The sequence below is a fragment of the Epinephelus fuscoguttatus genome, linkage group LG11 (genome assembly GCF_011397635.1).
Source record: "Epinephelus fuscoguttatus linkage group LG11, E.fuscoguttatus.final_Chr_v1".
NCBI classification, from domain to species: Eukaryota; Metazoa; Chordata; class Actinopteri; order Perciformes; family Serranidae; genus Epinephelus; species Epinephelus fuscoguttatus.
Genome location: NC_064762.1, coordinates 30656368 through 30677139, shown reverse-complemented (window position 1 = coordinate 30677139; position 20772 = coordinate 30656368). Strand labels below are relative to the sequence as shown.

Here is a 20772-nt window from a genome sequence, read left to right as displayed (position 1 = left end):
CCTGATCCCAAAACATCATTTTATGATTCACTATCCGGCTTGTATAAGAAAAATTGGACCTCTAATACATATGTGGAGCATGAGATTCGAGGCAAAGCACAGGGTTTTCAAAAACACTCTTAAAAACTTCAAGAACATCACTAAATCTCTTGCAAAAACACATCAGATGTCCATAGCATATCATTGGGAGACATCTTCATCATTTAATGTGGACAATGAGGAGAATAGTGGCATGTTTGCCCAAGCCCTGCATGTTGAGTCTGTACCGCAAGACATCTACTCTACTAACTGGGTAACTATCAGTGGAACAGAGTACAGGACAGAACTAATCATTTGCAGTGGGATTGAACATGAAATGCCTGTGTTTTGCAGAATAAAAAAGATACTTGTTGTCAACAGTGTTATCTACTTCCTGGTGAACAAGCTTGTGGTTGATCATTTCAGTGAGCATTTTCATGCCTACAGAGTATTTGAAAGTGATGAGAAAGATGTTATCAAAGCAGACAGTCTTGTAATATATAAGCCTTTTGACTTACAAAGTGCTTATGGTGGAGATGAGAGCCTCTATATTGTACCATTATTTTCTTTGTAAATGTGCACATAGAGTTAAGTTGTGCCCAATCCCTATGGTGCTGGGAAGTTGTGTTTTTATGTCCTGAATAAATTTTTAAAAAAAAGATGAAATAAGTTTGTTTTAATGATTAATTATACTTGATCACTGTTAAGTCTTGTGGGTGAACAATTTTAAACTTATGTAAGCATAGATCATAAAGAGATTTACAGCATGATAGTGTTCGTAACTGTTTTTCTGTAGCCTTGCAGGTGACTAGAAGCATTTTCAGTTTTGATGAAAACATGTACTTTTATTATGTGATAAACATTTAAAAAATACACTTTCATGTGTCATAAAACAACACAATGAATATTTAAAATTAACACTCATAGTGAAAAGGTGTAACACAATTTCTTGTTAAAAAATACACTTTGAAGTGTATAAAACAACACTGAGAGTGTCAGATATTTAACACTATTAAAGAGTTAAAATATTAACACTATCCAAAGTGTAACTTTAACTCAGAATCCGTGAGAATTATATAAACTCAGGGAAAGTGTTGATTTTAACACTATGCGAGTTGAATTAACACTCACGATTTTGCTGTGTACACATTGCGGGAGCGGGCGGGAGTGTAATACACACGTTGCGGTTGCGGGCGGTAATGGTCAAAAATTCAGCAGAGCGGGCAGGATTGGGATGAAGAAAACAGTCCCGCGCAGGGCTCTACTCTGACAAACTATTTTATATGAATAAAAGCCTAAGTTGTAGCCTATCTGTGTTTTTACGAGCCAAGTCACCACACACCTTCACTCACTCTCACCAACTGCTGCCGATAAAAAAAACTCCCACTGACTGCTGCATATTGATTTGATATTAGTGTGCCTATCAAGTGCATTGTTTATCAATACGTCATGCATGAGCGTCGCGAGCTAACAGCAGGCACCTGCGCTGGCTGCATCTGGGAAAATGAAGAGACAGAAGTCGATATCTGATTTTCTTCAAGTAAACAGAAAAAACAAAATGATCAAATTACTCCAGCTTCCACTGTGGCCTCATCTGTGCGTTTATGTATAAATAGGCTTGGCCTGTTGTGTGTGAATGTTAGAGTGGGATCAGAGGGGTTAATCTGAGCAAGCATGTGTTCGTGTTCATGCGTATACTGTAGATGTGACTGTGTGGCGTCGAAAAAAGTGCTCCGCAACGTCAGTAATATTGTCTGTTTCAATGCATATGCCCCACCCCCCCCACCCCCTCCGCGTGACTTGAAATTATGGCCCCCCCTTGTTCAGATGCGTTCCGCGGTCCATGTGTAATCTTACCTGTTTCTTCACTGGCAGGCTGCGCTGAGGTAGAGGGGATCAGAGAATGTGATCTTATTTCTCCACTGGCAGTTTGTGTATGGGAGGGAGATGCACTTGAGGCTGCATCACTTGGTGCTGAGGTGGATGAGGTGGCTGCAGTTACATTAGTAGGCCCAGGATTTGCAGAGGTGGGGGACAAATACTTCAGAAGTTCATCTAAAAAGAGGAGATACGTATATTTGACAAACTGGGCTTTTACAATATAGTAATCAAATAGTTGTTGATTGTGAAACCATCATGGCATAACCATAATAGCACGTAACATTACAGCCTGCCTTGATCTAATGACATTTTAAACACAGCAAACAGCCAAAATATAAAAAATGCAACTGTAACATCACAAATTGCACAAATCTGAAAATTGGAAAACATAAATATACAGTATATGGATATATGGCTGGTTGGTAAACAGTGAGTGGTTTGTGCAGCAGCACACTAAACATTAAAAAAAAAAAAAAAAGGCCAATATATTAAATTATGTTACTTATTCGTTCCCCCAAACACTTTGTCTTTCTTTCCAACTTTCTCTAAGATGGGAGCAACATTAACTGACATTAACTCTAGCTGAATGCTGAAAGTATTCCTAAAACAAGTGGCTAATGATGTCGCAGTAACATTGACTTATGTAGTAGTAGCCTAACCGCTACTCATTAGCGGCTAATGAGCTGACGTTAGCTTGAAAGTGCTGTAACTTACGTTGTGTTTCTACCATTTTAAATGAAGTGTTCATCACATCACATCATTACCTCGGTCTCGTTCACGTTTCTCCTTCTCTTCTTTTCTTTTTTTTGTAACGTTACTGCGCCCCAGAGGGCTTTCGCCTCTTCATGACGAAGGCACCCGACTGTCTGTCTGTCACTCAGCAGCATCACGTTACAGAAGACGGCAGGTAGCGGGAGTGAGGGGGGAGGGGGGAGGGGGCGCGGTTAGGGACCGTGGCGAAATTGATGCTGCAGAAGGATGCCAGGCAGGCAGAAATTTAAATTAGAAATATTATTTCATTATTATTTAAGACGTATGGCTATATGTACTGTTGTTGTTTTGTAGTGTATTCTTGACTAATTTTTCGAATAGAATGGGGAACGAAAAAAAAACAAAAAAACACCTCACTCCGTGGTGCCCTCTAACCTGCCCTATGGGCCAATAGCTTTCCCACGGCCCTGGAGCTCACTGACATGTAGGTCATGTAAGAAAGCCTGTTCAACAAAGTTTTTAAAGGACCTCTTATGGATATACTGAGCTCCCGATCTTTTTGTTTTACTATTTCTAATGCAGCCCACTGGGCAGTGATGGCTTAAATCGACTGGAATCACACAGGCCCCTTTCCACTGAAGAAGTTCCTGGTACTATTTGGGGGGCAGGAACTACTACAGGAACGTCCTCTCGCTTGGCCCTCTCAACTGCCGTGTCTCCACTGAAAGAGCAGAGCAGGAGGAAGGTTCCTGTAAAGTTACCGGGCTCTGGATGTGACGTAATTGTTGCGCGACCATTTTGACCGGGGCGACGCAGCGTTAGCTGTTAGCCCTTAGCAGTGTCTGTAATACTCAGTAACTCAATAAACGGTCCGTAAAAAAAAAAAATTCCAGCGGATGTCTTAGTTACAACATGAGCTAACTGATGTAGTTTCATGTTGTATCCAACAATGGGAGGTTTTTAACAGATGACGTCCTGATGTTAACTTTGCTGCTGTTGTGAGCTGTCCCTGTCAGCTGCAGCCATTGATGCTTTCTAGATATCGTGATTTCCCAAAACTGAATAAATACCACACACAGCAACACAAAACTGCTTTGCTAGCTCAATCATGTTGTAACTAAGGTATCCGCTGGAAAAAGTTTTTTTTTCACGGACCGTTTATTGAGTTACTGAAGCTATGAAGGAGCTAACCCTCGTCTGCGAGTTTTAAAAATGCCAGCTATTTTGTCGCTTTCTGTTGACGTCACATCCCGTCTTGAGTATATCCAATCAGCACCAAGTAATCCCCAAGCCCCAGCCAGGAGTTTCTCGGGGCCGTTCTGAGTACCTACTCCGAGGCAGGGACTTGTTTAACCCCTGTAAAAGTTCCGGAACTCTGTCCTTCGGGGGTGGTTCCTGTGGTGGAGACACGCACCAACGGCCCCGGCCCTGCAGTGGAAACGGACCTTATGTGTGTAATGATATGACCTACTGGTAAGAATGAGATCTAGCCGGGAGGAATGACTGAATTTTCATATTTGGTCAAGTCAGCTCTGTTTGGGTGAGATTTAATTTAGTACAAATATCTTTCACGTCATCAGCTGCATGAGGCGTCAAATCTAGGTTAGAACCTCCTGAAATGAGAGCTTCAGAACTGACGAGGGGATTAAAAGATCAGATAAACTATAGAACATCTGGACCAGCAGAGGGTGCTGTCCACTCTAAAAACACTAACATCAGAGTCAGAAACATAGCTATTTAACCAGGACTCTGAAATTACAATAATGTCCAGGTCTGATTACTGAGCCAAATTCTCAGAATATCCATCTTGGTAAAAGGCTTCTGGCATTTACATGCACAATCCCCAGGCCTTTACAGGCTTTGAAATTATAAGCAAGAGTCAAACCATCATACGCTGGGGAACAACTCCATTGCCAGCATGCTCCTGATGCAACCTGTCAGGCTGCATGCAGAGTAGAGGCTGGTTGATGGGAGCCAGCTCCTTAGAGTCATGCTGATCTAGAGTCTGCATTTTTATTTCATTTTCACAGAAATTATAAAAAGGAAATGGACAACTAATATCAGTACTAAAGGGAGGAGCTAAAATAGCGGGTCCTTGCCTGCTATATGCAAGGTGTAAATAAGTTGGAATTGCTCTTCCATGGGCTTTGACCTGCAGGACATCAGCAACTGCTGGACTGGTCACCCGTGGGGCTGTGGTTTAAATGGAAATCTTATTCTGTGAATTAGTCACAGAATAAGATTTTGCAAACACGGGGGATCTTGCAGTCACCGTTTGTAACACTGTTAGCTTCAAAAAGGAAAACAAAAAACGTGGACAGAAATTGTTGCAACCTTCAAAACCTCCAGAGAGTGTGCTATATGCTATAGCTAGCTAGCTAACCACATTAGGTGCCTCTTTGTCCTAATTAAGAGTGGACTGTCCTGTTCCTAAAACACTTCTCCTCTTTTGGCTGGGTAACTTGAATCCCTCTCACTGGCACAGGCAGAGTCCAGATTTTACAGTTCAGGATTTGTATTGGATAATGAATACAGGAAGGGGGTTACAGCACAGGCAAATGAATGATGTTGTTATCCAAAGATCACAAGGATGTAACAGGTAAGGCTGACTGATTATTGATTTGACTGACATATGGTTTATGGGCAAGCTCTCATCAAGTCAGTCAGTATGTTAAGAGGATGGGATAAGATGGATAACATGAATCGCGGCCCTCAGATGCTTCCTCCTCCTTCATGGCTGTATTCAGTGCGCCTCCAGGCAGATTATATTGAGTGTACAGCAGAGAGACAGCTGCAGTCAGAGGTAATTCTTCACACAAATGTTCAACTGATAGTATCGGCCCTCCAAGTGGTGGTTAAGGGTCTAACTGTCTCTGAGGACTTCCTGTCGACCCTACTGATAGAAGTGAAAGGCATCCTGAACACCAAGCCCCTGGCTTACATGTCCTCAGATGTGGCTGATCCACATCCTGTAACCCCCATTATGTTTCTCATAGGGCAACAGGATGCCTCTCTACCACAAGCAATCTATGCTCCACTTTCACTTCAATGAGGACACCAACATGCATGCTTTTCTTGCCGTCACCATTAGCTCATGGCGGCATATCATAAACTTTGCTTACTTTAACTCACAGATGAGAGAAACACTCTTAAGCCCTTTTAAGATAGGAGTTGTGCAAATTTGCAGGAAAGCCCAATCAGTCTTCTTTCAGCATTGGCAGTATAAAAACAAAATCGGGGAGTGCACCAAAATGCCGCCTACCTATTTTGTTTATACAGAATGTGCCTTTTTCGGGGCAATGGGGGGCGTGAGCAAGTAATAAAATGTGTAGCTCAGTATGTGATGTAAACAGTGACGTGGGAGGGAAGCCGCGGCTGGTCAGTCCTTCGGCAATTCTCTCGTAAGTCGGCCCATTCTTCGCGGCCCCCGTCATCTGACGCTTAATGGCCTCTTTGTTGAGGACAAGGAGGGCGCGCAATTCTTTGTCTCCCCAGTTGTTCATCTTTACAGTGTCTGTCAGGTTTGTGTTTCCCTCTTGCTATTAGCTGCTAGCTAATCCCTGCTATCAGCTGTTTCCTGTTTATCCACCACAAGTGGCTCGCACGTGCGGCGTCACCAACAGTTCCTCCCACAAGTCATCAACAGCCTTTCCCGTTGCGAAAGGCTGCCTCGGTCTGTTTAAACTAAAAGGGTTCTGCCAATATGACTACTCTGCGAGGCAGAAAATTGGGCACCATCAACTCACCAATCCAGCTCTGTGTGTCTAAACGCTTGCAGCTTGCCAGCAAAACGGCCCAACACTCGCAGAAAATCTGGCAGTGTAAAAGGGGATATAGTCCCACTCAGTCTGCCTTCAATTATTAATTTCTCTGATTTGTAGTCAGCATACAAATCTGCCAAAAATAAAACAAGGAAGCTTTATATTTATTGAACATATCTATCCATGTCTTATTTGAGCTGATACAATACATCACTCTGCAGTATACTGTGCAGTTGGCTGTATTGTATCACACTGTGATGTTTGGTTTTGCATTATGTTGTCTCAGTATTTGTACTGTGCAGGAACAATGTGTTCTTGAATCTAAATGTGGTTGTTTTTAAGCTGCAGCAGATTTGCATCACTTTTATCACTCAGTGTACAGAGGAACTGATTTTGATTGTCTTTCATTTAAACATATCAGACTACAGTGTGTGTTTGATGAGTTTTGAGTCTTAATGGAATTTGTAACAATCTTGTCTTTGATATGACTGATGATAATGTAAATTACATTTTGAAAAAGTGTTAACATTCAGTTTTAGGTGTTTTGTAGCTCTGTCTCTCCATGCTACAAACCACCTCTGCTCAGCTGTCCACTTTTTGCTCTCTCTGCTCTCATAGTAAACTTTCTCTCAGTCAGGTTGAACACCTCTGTTTGTTTGCACTGGGCTCTAACATTTGTCTACATAACATATACAAACATCCAAAATGACAAGAAAACACGGAGAAGTGCAATAACTCAGGTTGTGTACAGAAGTGTTCATGTTGGATGTACATGAGCTCTTACTGTAGCTGTAATATGACTCCATAGCTGATGAGGTGACCTTACACTGCTCTGTGTGGACATATGGAGTGTGTAGACACACAGTGAAGTGGCTGTATGTGGGTAAAGACAGAGACATGAAGACATCAGCCCCTGACTGCTGGGGTCATTGTGGCTTCTTGAGACTTCTCTTTGTATGTCAAAGTATCTTGAGTCAGTCTCGTGTGAACAGACTGATATTTTCACGTGAGAAGCTCAGCAGTTATAACAGGTTTATGTTCCAGGGAACCAGAGACCACCTGATGACAACACTGTGAACTGGAAATATGAAATGAAATGAAGTGACGTGTGAAATGAAAAATGTCTATGGATGATCAGGGACTGTCAGTCAGTGTAAATGATGGTAAGATGCTGGTGGAGACTGTTCATGTTAATGTGATGCAGGACTGTCAATGTGTCACTGTTTTAAACTCAGTAAGAAGCCAAACAGTGAAGTGTTCAGGTCCAGTAGCCAGTCAGGTCAAACTCAGATCAGACAGTAACTGATGGTGTGTTCAGGTGCTGTCAGAGTATTTATTTCATGTAGTAACACTAGCACTCTCGTGTGTCTAAATACAGACATAAATGAACCCAAAGTGACCTGAGAATGCTACTTGAGACATCTTGGGTGCCCATGACCACCTACTGTGACTTAATATGAATGTAAATACATTTCACACATCTTAAACATCCAACTAGTTGTCTCTGCATTGTGGTCCTCTGTCCCTGCAGCCACATTAACACTTCCTCAAACATGTTCACAGAGACACAGTGAGCATATTATGAAAAACCTCCAAACCACAGGTACATTTCACACAAATTTCACGCCCAACTAGTCTCTGCAGTGTCACATTCTGCCTCTCTGTCCCTGCAGCCACATTCCCACTTCCTCAAACCTGTTCACAGAGACACAGTGAGAATATAGCATGAAAAAACTTACAAACCACAGATGAAATATTGATGTCAAACACAGTCAGTCACATCTGTCCAGTGGAGCACAAAGTGAGTATCAGTGCTTTAACCTGAACAGAACTGTTGCTTCATATTGTGGAGGCCTGATGCTCGACAGTTGAATACACTTCGGTCAGGACTGTTGTCAATGTTTAACTGTTTGTTGCAGCTAGTCTAGTTTTCAACATAATTTGATAAGTGCCTTTTTGTCTGAATAAAGTGTGGACTGTCTGTTCCTGTGTACTCTGTGTGTTTCTGATCTGATCATCATTAGAGGGTAAAACCTCCAGACCTCTGCTGCTGTTGTTAACCACATTCTCACCAAATCACTTCTCCTTTATCTGACTAACAATCTTCACATGCTGTCCTCTGGTTGATTGCTGGTGAAAAACTCGTCTGCTGTTACCAACACTGTCAGTTTCTGTAGATAAGAAAGTCAGCAAAATGCAACAAAAGTTTTTCAGTCTTTGTCCATAAAAAATTCAGGGAGAATGAAAGCTAGGTAACAGAGGAGAAAAGATAGTCTTTAGTCCCAGTGTGAACAAGAAGCATGGAACTCCAGGGAAGCCAGGTGGGGACTGCCTATTTTTAATAAGACATGAGCTCCCCTGAAATCACGATTGTTGAAATTTTGGGGGTGGGGGGTCTCTCTAAAATATTGACAGTGTGCTATTTTTGATTTGCATTTTAATTTCTGTATCTCCATCATCATGGCTCATGCCTAAAATGAGGCTATTATTCATGTATGATTCATGCATGAGGGTGATTAATCACTAATTCACTTCAATAAAGACACTGACATACATGCTTTTCTTGCTGTCACCATTGATGCATGGCGGCACAATATCATAAACTTCACTCGTTTATACTCACAGAAGTAAAAAATTAAAACTTAGCCTGCACACAGAATCACAATTATTCATTTCTCTGAATTGTAGTCAACATACAGATCTGTCAAAAATTTAAAAAAAAGGAAGCTTTAAGATTTATTGCGCATACCTATCCATGTCTTATTTGTGCTGGTACAATACATCACTCTGCAGTATACTGTGCATCTGGCTGTATTGTATCGCACTGTGATGTTTGGTTTTTATACCTGTGGTTTGATGTGGTCATTAACTGATTATTATATATCAGATGTGTTGACATAAATGTTATAAATGTTTCTTTTTCAACAACAGAGTCACAGTCAGTCCTCTAACTGTGACTCACACAAGCACCCCACCCATGGTGAAAAGAAAAGTGAGTTCCATCAAAAGCCATGGTATAGTTCACACACAGACTGAAGGCAGTATGAGGAAGTGACTCTAATCATCACAGGAAGTAGATACTGTGTTCATTTTAAGAAGCAGCAGGTTAGAGACTTTGACAGTTGAGAGCGTGAGACCAAGAGAGAAACATGATGGCTGAATTCAGATGGATTATATTGTCTTTATTTCTGATGCTGCTGTTTAAGTTTACAGGTAAGGATATAACACACATTGACTGAAGAGACATTACAAAACTGTATTGATATTATTAATAGTACTTTATTAAGTATTCTTCCAAGTTTTGTTTGTAACGTGGTGAGTTTAGTGAACTCTTTCTTCATTTCTCTCTTTTTCAGCAGCAGCAACTGAGAAATATTCCTTAGTTGGAGATGAAGTCACTTTGTCTTGTGAAAATGTGACACATGATCAGGATAACTGTGACAGTACTACATGGTTATTTAGCGATGGAGGAAACACAGTGACTCTGTTTGAACACGGGAAGATTGACAGAGAAGCTGAAGCTAAATCAGACAGACTGAGTGTTACAGCAGACTGTTCTCTGGTTATAAAGAAGGTCACACGTGAGGATGTTGGACGTTACAGCTGCAGACAGTTCAGATCAGAACAACAAGTTTCAGACTCTCAGGTTCATCTGTCTGTTGTTACCAGTGAGTATTTCCATCATAATGTTTTCAGCTCAAACTGTCTTGTTAGAACAATATACTGAAACATTACAATAATTATGATTACAGTGATGAAGTTCATTTTACTCTTGTTGTCTTTCTCTCACAATATCTCCATCTTCACCAGTGACTGAACATAAGAACAGTGATTGGGTCATCTTGTACTGCTCTGTGTGGACATATGGACAGTGTCCACACACAGTGAAGTGGTTGTATGAGGGTAATCAGAATGACTTGGAGACATCACAGCATACATGTTCAGCCTCTGTGACATTTACAACATCTGACTATAATCAGAAGTTGAAGTATTCTGAGTTATTGAAATGTGAAGTGACAGATGGTCACACTAAAGAAATTCATCAGTTCACCTTCAGCCCTCCTCAGTCCTCAGGTGAGAAACCAGGTGAGAACATGATGAGCTGTTTAAAATCATTTCAAACTGATGTGAATAATCACACAAAATGTTTCAATCTGAGCTTTTAATATTTCATCATTCTTTGTCATTTGTTTTATGCAGAAGTTTTTGATAAAGTGTACAGTTCTTGCATTTTGTTTTTGTGTTCATTAAGGTCATGATGCAACAACAACAGCTACAATATCATCAACAACAACTGAATCACCATCGACAACAGGAAATAAATGGACATCGGTGAAAATGAACACAACGGAGGGGACAAACAACACAACATCTGCAAACAACAATAATCAGACAAAACAAGGTGACTGAACAACAAAACCACATTTACAGTTAAAAGAGACATTATACAACAGTTAGTTCCGGCCCTGCAATCTGATTGGTCGAGAGACAGTAAAACCGTGATGATATTGGAGTACAACATCACGGTTATTTCACTGTGTATGTATCACTCCGCCTCACAGCTGATTGCAATCAACAATCAAATCAAAACTGACGGTTAGTGTCAGTTAGGTCAGCAGTTGCGTTGTAGGCTAATTAATTCATCCACTGTCAAACAACCAAAAATATGGATTTATTTCCTAAAATAAATTTTGAATTGAACTATGAATGGTCATCAGAGGAAGATGAGGGAGAGGAGAAGCTGAATCCATCTGAGCACACATCCAGGTTTGTCAGTGTTTCATCAGCGGAGCTCAATGACTTGGAGAAAAGCAACATACTGTCAGATCAGAAGGCAGAGTCAGCTGTGCCTGTGAAGCCACAATCCACCATGCAGTCACCACAGACTTATTTCACCGGCTGCACAATTAATGGAAACGTGCAGATAAATGTGTATAAAGAGTAAGTGCCTGGCGCACCATGTCTGCGTTACATAGCCACGGTGACAGCGGAGTCCTGAGGGAACTATTTTTGTTGGCGGAAGACAAATAAAATGCTTAAATTACCTATTTTGTCCTCATTTTTCAACATTTGCTTACATTACATATTTTACAACATTTCAAGCCTTGCTTATTTAACTGCTGAACTGTTGCATAAAAGCAATATCACACTCGAGCTCGTGATGTTGTACTGTGATATCATCACGGCTGTGATTCGGTCATAGGCACGAGGCCGCAGGTATCACAGTACATCACTCCCTCTCGTGTGATATTTAAGCAATATCACACGAGAGGATCTGACAGTATGTTGCTTTTCTCCAAGTCATTGAGCTCCACTGATGAAACACTGACAAACCTGGATGTGTGCTCAGATGGATTCAGCTTCTCCTCTCCCTCATCTTCCTCTGATGACCATTCATAGTTCAATTCAAAACTTATTTTAGGAAATAAATCCATATTTTTGGCTGTTTGACAGTGGATGAATTAATTAGCCTTCAACGCAACTGCTGACCTAACTGACACTAACTGTCAGTTTTGATTTGATAGTTTATTGCAATCAGCTGTGAGGCGGAGTGATACATACACAGTGAAATAACCGTGATGTTGTACTCCAATATCATCACGGTTTTACTGTCTCTCAACCAATCAGATTGCAGGGCCGGAACTAACTGTTGTATAATGCTTAATTAAAAATATATTTTACAGATGCTGACAGACTCTGTGTTAATGTAGATATTAGACATACAGAGACAGCCCAAGGACACTAACAATCAGCTTATCATCAAAAAACCTCAGACTTCAGACACTTCTAACTTCTCTTTGCAGATTGGTGGAAGTTCATCGTTGCAGCTGTGGGTTTAGCAGCACTTATAATAATCACTGTGGCTGTCATCAGATGCAAGAGAACTAAAGGTGAGAACATTCACAGGAAAAACTTTAATAATTGAAGAAGTTTGATAAACATGGATTTTCACTGTTGAAGCTAAAGTCAACTCTTTGTTGTTGTTGTTGTTGTTGTTTTCAGGGAACAAAACACAGATAGATGAAAACATGGTGAGTTTTAAAGTAAATGCTCAAACTTTAATGTAGTGCTTTGATACATAAATGGAATCAAGGTTTATGGTTTGTTCAGGACCTGAACTGTGTGTTACTAAAGTGTATTTGAAGAGACTGAGGTTAAACACTGCAGTGACTCAATGTGGTCTATAAACCAGTCAGGACACAGTGAGATCACACACTACACCCAGTACAAAGCTACACTCGTATACAAGTTATGTTTGTATTTCTTCTCTGAAGAAGAAGAAGGAACTGTGATGCAACTAGAATTGAATTAAATGAATTAAGTGAATTAAGAGTGAGTCAGTATGTTACATGTTACTGAGCAGTCATTATGTTGTCTCCTCTGTGCAGGCTGATCCTGAAGCTGATGTTTCCTACGCCTCCATCAGCTACACCAAGAACACAGGCCGTAAAGCCAAGGTCAGCTGTATGACTGCTTATACTGGTGATGTTATTGATTTTAACATTAAAGTCCATATAGATTGATGATGAATTATTCTGATGTCAGTCCAAAACTAAAGGCCAGGATGACATGACATTTGCTGTGAGTGTTCATGGTCACCAGATGATAAATGCTGGTGTTTGTTGGAGACTCTGTTACCTTTCCTGTGCAGTAGCGCCACCATCAGACCAACATGTCAACTTCACACACAAGATATTTCATCATCTAATCAGCAGATAAAAGCTGCTGCAACTACAGTTGTTTGATGGCAGCAACATCAGGAAGTTGTGTTAAGTTTATGTGTGAGTCATTTATGAGTTGTACTTTTTCCCTCCAGGTCCGTCTTGATGATGATGATGATAAAGGTGATGCAGTGACCTACAGCACTGTGAAAGCTCCCTCCTCTTCTTCTGCTGGAGCCTCTGCTGATCCCAGAAACCTCTACGCTACCATCAACAAACCAACCAAATAAGATGTTACTTATTAAATGCAACATGTTTTATAACAACTGCAGGATTGTTTGGATCATAGATTCAGAATTTTAAGTGAGCAGAATTATAATAAGCATGATCTCACTTGGTCATGTCATGCATTTGCTTGGCTTAACTGTAGCAAAGTGAGAACACAGCAGCAGCAGCAGCAGCAGCAGCAGCAGCAGCTCTATGACACATTGAGGGAGTTGAGGCTCCCTCTAGAGGTGGAGAGTGTATAAAAAGGAAGCAGACATATTGGATATATATACTGTATTCTTAGTGCTGTGTCCCTGCATGGGCACAATGCAGGTTTTGTAACACTGAATCTTGTTTGTTTTGTTATACCATTTCATTGAATATTGCTTTTTGCTGAGTGAATTTGATTAGCCATGTTATGCTTTAATGAATAAATGATTAGTGTATGGTTATCACCTTGTGAGTGGGATGGATCTTTATGTGTTTGGTGTTTTTAGTCTTTATCAGTCTACAGGCAGAAAAACTGTTTGGCCAAATTAAATACTGCAGGAAATTCTCTTCCTCAGCTTTTTTACATTTCAAACACAACACTTTTTCCATCTCTCACCACAGAGTGGCGCCAAAGATCCTTCACAGCATGTGGAGCTCTCTGCTGTCCACTCACACTGTACTGCAGAGCCAAAACTATGTAAACACCCAAACATACACACATATGTGATTGTTGACCATCTTACTCCAAAACCATGAATGACATACTGTATGCTGCTGAGACTGAATGTTTGAAACAAGTAGCATAAAGAACATAGTTAAAATAGATATACTGTGAGGATACAGAAGAAAAAGACAGAGAAGGTGGATCGGTGCTCTTTGCAGCAGCAGCCGGCGTGTGGCTGGATGTCATGGCTGGCAGGGGTAACAACAGGGCTGGGGATTTTAGAAACCTCTACCGGTAGCATGGTATCAAAGACCCGGTCGGCATGGCATGCTCGGTGGAGGTGTGTAGTTTGGCGGTAGGTGAGGTCGTTGGTTGTGAAAGCTTGAAGGCAGCGCCCAGGATGAACATTACAGTTGAAAGTAATGGAGCAGTGTATAGATATTGATCAGTCATACTGCATCCCTGGCAGATCAATTAGGGATTATATATCCCTGATTCGAGACTATTTGGAAGTCTCTAGTTCACTGGGGCTTAAGTTTGGTCTGATTTCCTTCAAGCAAGAAAAAGCATTTGACTGGGTGGAGCACCAATATCTATGGAACACCTCTGAGGCATTTGGTTTCTCTCCTGGTTTTGTTGACACTGTTTACTCTTGATTGTTCAAATTTCAATCTGAATTGTTTGTCTTCATTTTATGTCAGTGTGGTAAAAATGTGGACTTTGATGGAAACAGGCAGACTGGGTCCTAACACATGCTTGTACTGGCTGCTAATGGTGCCAGTTCTCAAGGGGGCTTCTTTAGGCACTTCCTGGGAAGAGGTAGCAACAATATCTGGGACTTTAATAAATAAGGGGATAACAACAGTCCAACACTTGCTAGAACTGTCTGGAACTCACATGGATAATGCCATCACCCTGGCAAGAAGACTGGGGTTTCCATCTGTTCGAGCAGCTGGGCTGATGCCAGAGAGATTCAGGAAGGCTTTATCAGATGAGGACAGAGCGTTGATAGCAGAGTGCTTTTCTGGACAACTAACTCCTGATGTTTCTGACCCCTTTCCCAGGTTGTGCATTAGGCCGCAACTTACAGACTGTGAAAGACTGGAGCCTCTGCTGGAAGGGGACAGTCAAGTATGGATGCCACTCTGTGAGTGGGAAAACACGTTATCGAGGGTGTGTCAAAGCCCTAAATGAAGAAAAACTTAAAAACAGAGTAGACACACCATGGAGAGATCATTTAAAGGTCCAGCATGATGTAAAACCTGTATGAAGCATTTACAATGGTGTATTTAACATGGAATTGTGGCAGTGAACACATTTGTGTCAGTGTTAAATCCATCCAGGGCCGCCCCTCCCTAAACGCAGAACATGCGCTGTGCGTAGGGCCTCATCTTCCATGGGGGGGCCACATTTTGCGCGAGGGGACGCATTTGCGCATATGCGCAATGGATGCGCACATGCGCTACCGTGAGGCGCGCGTAGAATCAGCTCGAGGAAGGAGAGAAGAGACCTGACTGCCCATGCGTTGCTGCAATGATTGACAGCACTCGACATCTAAACAATAAGAGGGGTGCGCTGGCAGGCACTTGCAGAGCTGCAGCAGGTGAAGAGTTGTCCACATGTTGTCCAAAAGAGCCTCAGGAGTATGTGCGGGGACGGGGGGGGGCGGGCTCCACGGAGGGGGAGACCCGAGCCTCGGTGGTATGTGCAGGGCCGGGAGGTCGGATGCTCCCAGAGAGGGGAGAGGGAGAAATATAGCTAAGATGCAAATAGAAAAGAATGTCTCTGTATTTTATTTCTGTTTTCAGTGTTTAATTAAGGTGGGAGAGGCGGAGGGCTGAGGGAGATCGGACGCCTCCAGAGAGGGGAGAGGGAGAAATATAACAAAGTAAGATTAAATAGAAGAAACCTGTCTCCCTCTTTTGGGGGCCTCCAAATAAAATTTCGCTTAGGGCCCCAATTTGGTCAAGGGCAGCCCTGAATCCATCAGTTTCAGATGGTTGTCCATTTTGCTCAGCAAGAGAGACCATTTTTCATTGTTTTAATGTTCTCCTTTAATGTCATTATTTGGACTGCTTAGTGCTTTGTTGAGAAGTTCACTGAACAGATGTTTATGTTTGGTTTTTACTATGGGAAACAAAGGAGAAAAGGAGGACCTGACCTGGGGCACCAACATCACGGAGCCGATAAAGAAGGCACAGCAGAGAGCTCCTGAGACTCCTCAGGAAGAACCATCTATCTCAGAAGCTGCTTGTGGCCTTCTACCGCAGCTCCATTGAAAGCGTGCTCACATGTTGTGTCTGTGTGGTACGCCAGCTGCACAACAGCAGAGAGGAAAGCGATTCAGAGGGTCATCACCCAGGGCCAGTTCCAGAAAATAATGACTAGAGGTGCATCTTAGATCAGAGGGGGTGCACATGCCCGGCATGTTATTCAACACTAAATTATGCATTTTCCAGTCATTTCAAGTTGGATGATACCAGCCAAGCAAGAATATTTAAAGTGTCTTTCAAGTGCTTTATTGCAGCAATATTGTAGCAGAACAAAGAAAAGGCTACATTTAGTCTGGGCTACCTCACCCATCCATCTAGCAACAGATGTTTCTTACCCTGAAAATAAAACATAGAAATTCAAACTAGGAATTCTATCTATAACAATCAGTGTTGTCAGCTCAAAACCATCACTGATTATTATAGATAGAATTCCTACTTTGAATTTCTAGTTTTTTATTTTATTTTTTATTTCAAATTTGCACAAACAGTATAATGTGGTAGGACATAGAAAAATTCTTAACTTCTTTCTACCCCTTTGAACATGACACATAACTTACTCAACAACTAATTTACTGTATTGCTTATATGCCCTATTTTTGTTATTTGTTTTTCTTTTTTTTTTATATAATAGTTTTTTTATTTTTAAATTGTGTGTAAGACACATCAGAATACAAAACATTGGCTAGACAACACAAAACAAACACAGTAGACAGGACACTGCTAAGGATACAGATACAGATACAGATAGTTCTAAATATACCAAATAAAAAGCTGCAACAATTGAATTTCCCTTTGGGATTAATAAAACACTTCTTAAGTAACGGAATATTAGAGACTTTGATTAACATTGGGAGGAAGGATTCAAGTATCAAAGATAATTCAAAATGTCTATACATAAATATACAACCGCAAGGACGGCCACAATAAAGCACAACATTGGTCCATTTCCAAATCCATTTCCAAATTCATACAAGCCCTAACCCCAACAAACAACCACACCTCAGTATTGGCAGAAATCCACTTTAACAAATATTTAAAAACTGTTAATACAAGCTACATAAGAAGTCCATATTTTGTCATATATATCAAGCTTTCCTTTCATTTTATAGTACAAATAATCAAATGGAATGTAGCTTGACAATTCTGCCTTCCACTGAGATAGGGTTGGAGGGGCAGGGGTTTTCCAGTTTAATGAAAGCAAGATTGCAGAATTTCTTTTGGTAACAGTCACCAAAATTAAAATTACCAAGCAAAAAGAGACGAGGATTGGGTATACAACTGAGATCTAGACATAGTGAGATAACAGAACATATTTCCTTCCAATAGTGTGTGAGTTTATCACAAGACCACAGCATATGCAAAACTGACCCTTTTTTGGTCTTTTACATCTCCAACACAAAAAAGACATGTCTGAATGCATGGCGTTGCATGCAGTTTTACTGGAGTATAGTATGTCCTATGTAGAATCTTAAATTGTAAAAGCTTATGCCTCCAATTGTAGGTGTCAGAATGTACATTTGACCAGATTTGCAACCACTCCTCCTCATCAATATTTTCCTCAAGGTCAACTTCCCATTTTTTCTTAGTAGAAGACGTATCATCTGGAAAAGCTTTTATCAAACCTTGGTAAAGTCTAGACAGTAGGTTTCTCTGATTTTATTAATACCTCCTTTATTACTGAAGATTTCGGTTCCTCCAATGTTTGTTGTATCGACTGAATTAAACTTCTTAATTGCAAAAAACGAAAAAACTGTGAGCTAGGTCTATCATACTTATCTTGAAGCTGTTTAAATGACAGAAGTTCTCCATTATCATACAAATTAGTAAAAGTTAATATGCCTTTTTCTGCCCACTGTCACAAAATATAGAAGGCAGTGCAGGATTTTTCCATGTTGGAGCGAACGGCGATGAAGGCTTATTCCAGTTAATGAATTTGTGTGCACAGTTCCATATTCTCACAGAGTTAACTATAATTGGGTTACTAATTATTTTCCTAAGGTTTTTCATTCCACAGTAAGGGGCATGCTTTACATCCAGAGGTAATACATAATTATTTTCTATTCTGGTCCATACACCAGGCTTTTTAAACCATTGTGCCAGTGGTCTTAGCTGAGCTGCCCAAAAATATAATTTCATATTAGGAAGACCAAGTCCACCTACTTCAGGAGGGAGATACAGAACATTCACATGAACTCTCAGAACTTTACCACTCTAAATAAAGGAGGAAAACAAAGATTGAATTTTCTTGAAAAAGTGCTCAGGGACTTGTATGGGGAGCATTTGAAGTAAATAAATTAACCTAGGTAAGATACTGATTTTTAATACATTTACACGGCCCAAAATAGATATTGGGAGAGTCTGCCATCGTTTAAGATCTTCCTCTATGTTTTCCAGTGCAGGGGTGTAATTAATTTTATACATATCATTTAAATTATTTGAGATCAGTACACCCAAATATTTTATATATTTTTGCGTCCATTTCAATTCAAACTGGTTCTAAAGAGAGCTACTATCAAAATTAGAAATGGGCAGTATTTCAGTTTTCCCCCAATTCACCTTAAAGCCAGATACAAATCCATATTTTCCTAACAGATCCAATAGTGCTGGTAATGAATATTCTGGCTGGGATATATATAATAAAACGTCATCTGCATACAACTATATAACATGAGCTTCTGCTCCAATAGTTATACCTGATATCCTATTATGTGACCTGATCATAATTGCTAATGGCTCTATTGCAAGCGCGAACAGGTAAGGGGACAGTGGGCACCCCTGTCGTGTGCCTCTACCCAGGCAAAAAGGGACAGAGATCTGGCCATTGGTTTTTACAGATGCTTTCTGGGACTGGTAAAGCAGTTTGATCCAAGATATAAATACTGGACCAAAATTGAAAAGGCTTAGTACATCCACCAGGTAGCGCCATTCAACTCTGTCAAATGCCTTTTCAGCATCTATTGCGACTACCACCATGGGAGAGTTATCGTTGTGAGTGTGTGAAATCACATTACAAAATCTTCTAACGTTATCAGAGGACAACCGACCTGCCATAAACCCTGTCTGGTCTGGATGTATTAGGCCCTGTATAACTGTATCTAGTCGCTGTACGAGTACCTTAGCGATTATTTTATAATCAGTATTCAAAAGCGACACTGGTCTCATCGAGGTACAGAGTAATGGATCCTTGTCTTTCTTTTTTAAAAGGGTAATAATGGCGAGTGTAAGGGACTCAGGTAGTTCATTTTTTGAGAGAGCTGAATCAATCATATTTTTAAATGGGCTCAAAATCCTGGTTCGAAAGCACCTGTAAAACTCAATAGGCAAGCCATCACTACCAGGAGACTTCCCAATTTGTAACTTGTCAATGGCTTTTATCAGTTCCACCTGCGAGATGTTTTTATCTAACTCTATTCTGTCCAATTCTGAAATCGTAGGACAGTCTATTTCATCTAATAAAGTGTATATGCTCTCTGTCGAGCCATTGTTTTCAGACTGATAGAGCTCTTGATAAAAGGATCTAAAAATCATATTTATGGTCACAGGGTCCCTTTTAATGTTTCCATCAGGCCCAGTAATACTATGAATTGCTCTATCTTTCCCAGTACTTTCACCTTTCTCCAAATAACTCTGTTTTGATTTCAAAATTAGAATTTCAGCTGCTCAGGTGTTCATAGTACCCAACTTTAACTTTGCCCTATTTAGTTGCTGCAGAGTGACGTCGTCCTTGTCAGCGCTATGTTTCGTTTCTAGCATCTTAATTTCTTTTTCCAGAGCCAGAGATTCTTTATTCCCTTTCTTTTTAAGGTGTCAGGAGTAAGAAAAAATGCAACCTCAACAGAAAGCTTTCAAGGTTTCCCAAATAAGAATAGGGCGAGAACCCTGGCTCTGATTGGCTTCCTGGAAAATATCAATCTGTGTATTCATAAATTCCACAAATATAGTATCCACTAAGAGCAAAGTGTTGAAATGCCATACTCTTGTTGGTGCTACAGCGGTTTTAAAATTTATGGTTAATGTCAAAGGGGAATGATCTGATATGATTTTAGGTAAATACTTACATTCTGAGATACAGTCTATTAGAGCAATATTTATCATAAAAAAAATCAATCCTTGAATAAGATTTATGCACCTGAGAGTAATATGAGTATTCTCTCCTGGTAGGATATGTTCTTCATATTTCACATAAGCCTATATCTTTTAAGTTTTCGATAAGCGTCTTAGACGTATTAGAGAGAGGTTGTTGCCGAAGGGTAGATCTATCTAGCTGTTGATTTAGTACACAATTAAAATCTCCACCCCAAACAATAGACCCCTGAAAAGAAGACAATTTTAACGTCAAAACATGTATAAACTTGGGGTCGTCATAATTGGGACAGTAACAATTTAACAGAACAATTTCTTCATGAGCAAGAAGACCTTTAACCAGAACAAAACGTCCATTTGGGTCAATCTCCATTTCTTCTGCTTTAAAAGAGACTCCTTTATCTATCAAAATTGATACTCCTCTAGATCTAGAATTAAAAGTTGAGGAGTAAACCATCCCT

At 40.5% G+C, this 20772-nt stretch overlaps 1 protein-coding gene across 2 annotated transcripts; it reads left to right on the top strand.

Annotated features, from left to right (window-relative positions):
* The first annotated feature begins 9455 nt into the window (after positions 1 to 9455).
* Positions 9456 to 13801, top strand: LOC125896874 (uncharacterized). Of its 2 annotated transcripts, none has more exons than XM_049589816.1 (8): positions 9456 to 9584; positions 9728 to 10039; positions 10182 to 10445; positions 10624 to 10773; positions 12176 to 12262; positions 12375 to 12403; positions 12761 to 12829; positions 13189 to 13801. In XM_049589816.1, the coding sequence occupies exons 1-8, from the start codon at positions 9521 to 9523 to the stop codon at positions 13321 to 13323; spliced, it is 1110 nt and encodes a 369-aa protein (XP_049445773.1). In that variant the 5' UTR covers positions 9456 to 9520; the 3' UTR covers positions 13324 to 13801. The 2 variants fall into 2 exon arrangements, with proteins under 2 accessions (XP_049445773.1, XP_049445772.1); XM_049589815.1 differs by having other exon boundaries at positions 10182 to 10457.
* Positions 13802 to 20772: the final 6971 nt, after the last annotated feature.

Excerpts from the sequence above, each read along its gene's own strand:
- LOC125896874 (XM_049589815.1), top strand. The coding sequence starts at position 9,521 with ATGATGGCTGAATTCAGATGGATTATATTGTCTTTATTTCTGATGCTG. Across the intron at positions 10,458-10,623 it reads GTCCTCAGGTGAGAAACCAG|GTCATGATGCAACAACAACA; the intron begins GTGAGAACATGA and ends GTGTTCATTAAG. Across the intron at positions 12,830-13,188 it reads ACACAGGCCGTAAAGCCAAG|GTCCGTCTTGATGATGATGA; the intron begins GTCAGCTGTATG and ends TTTTCCCTCCAG.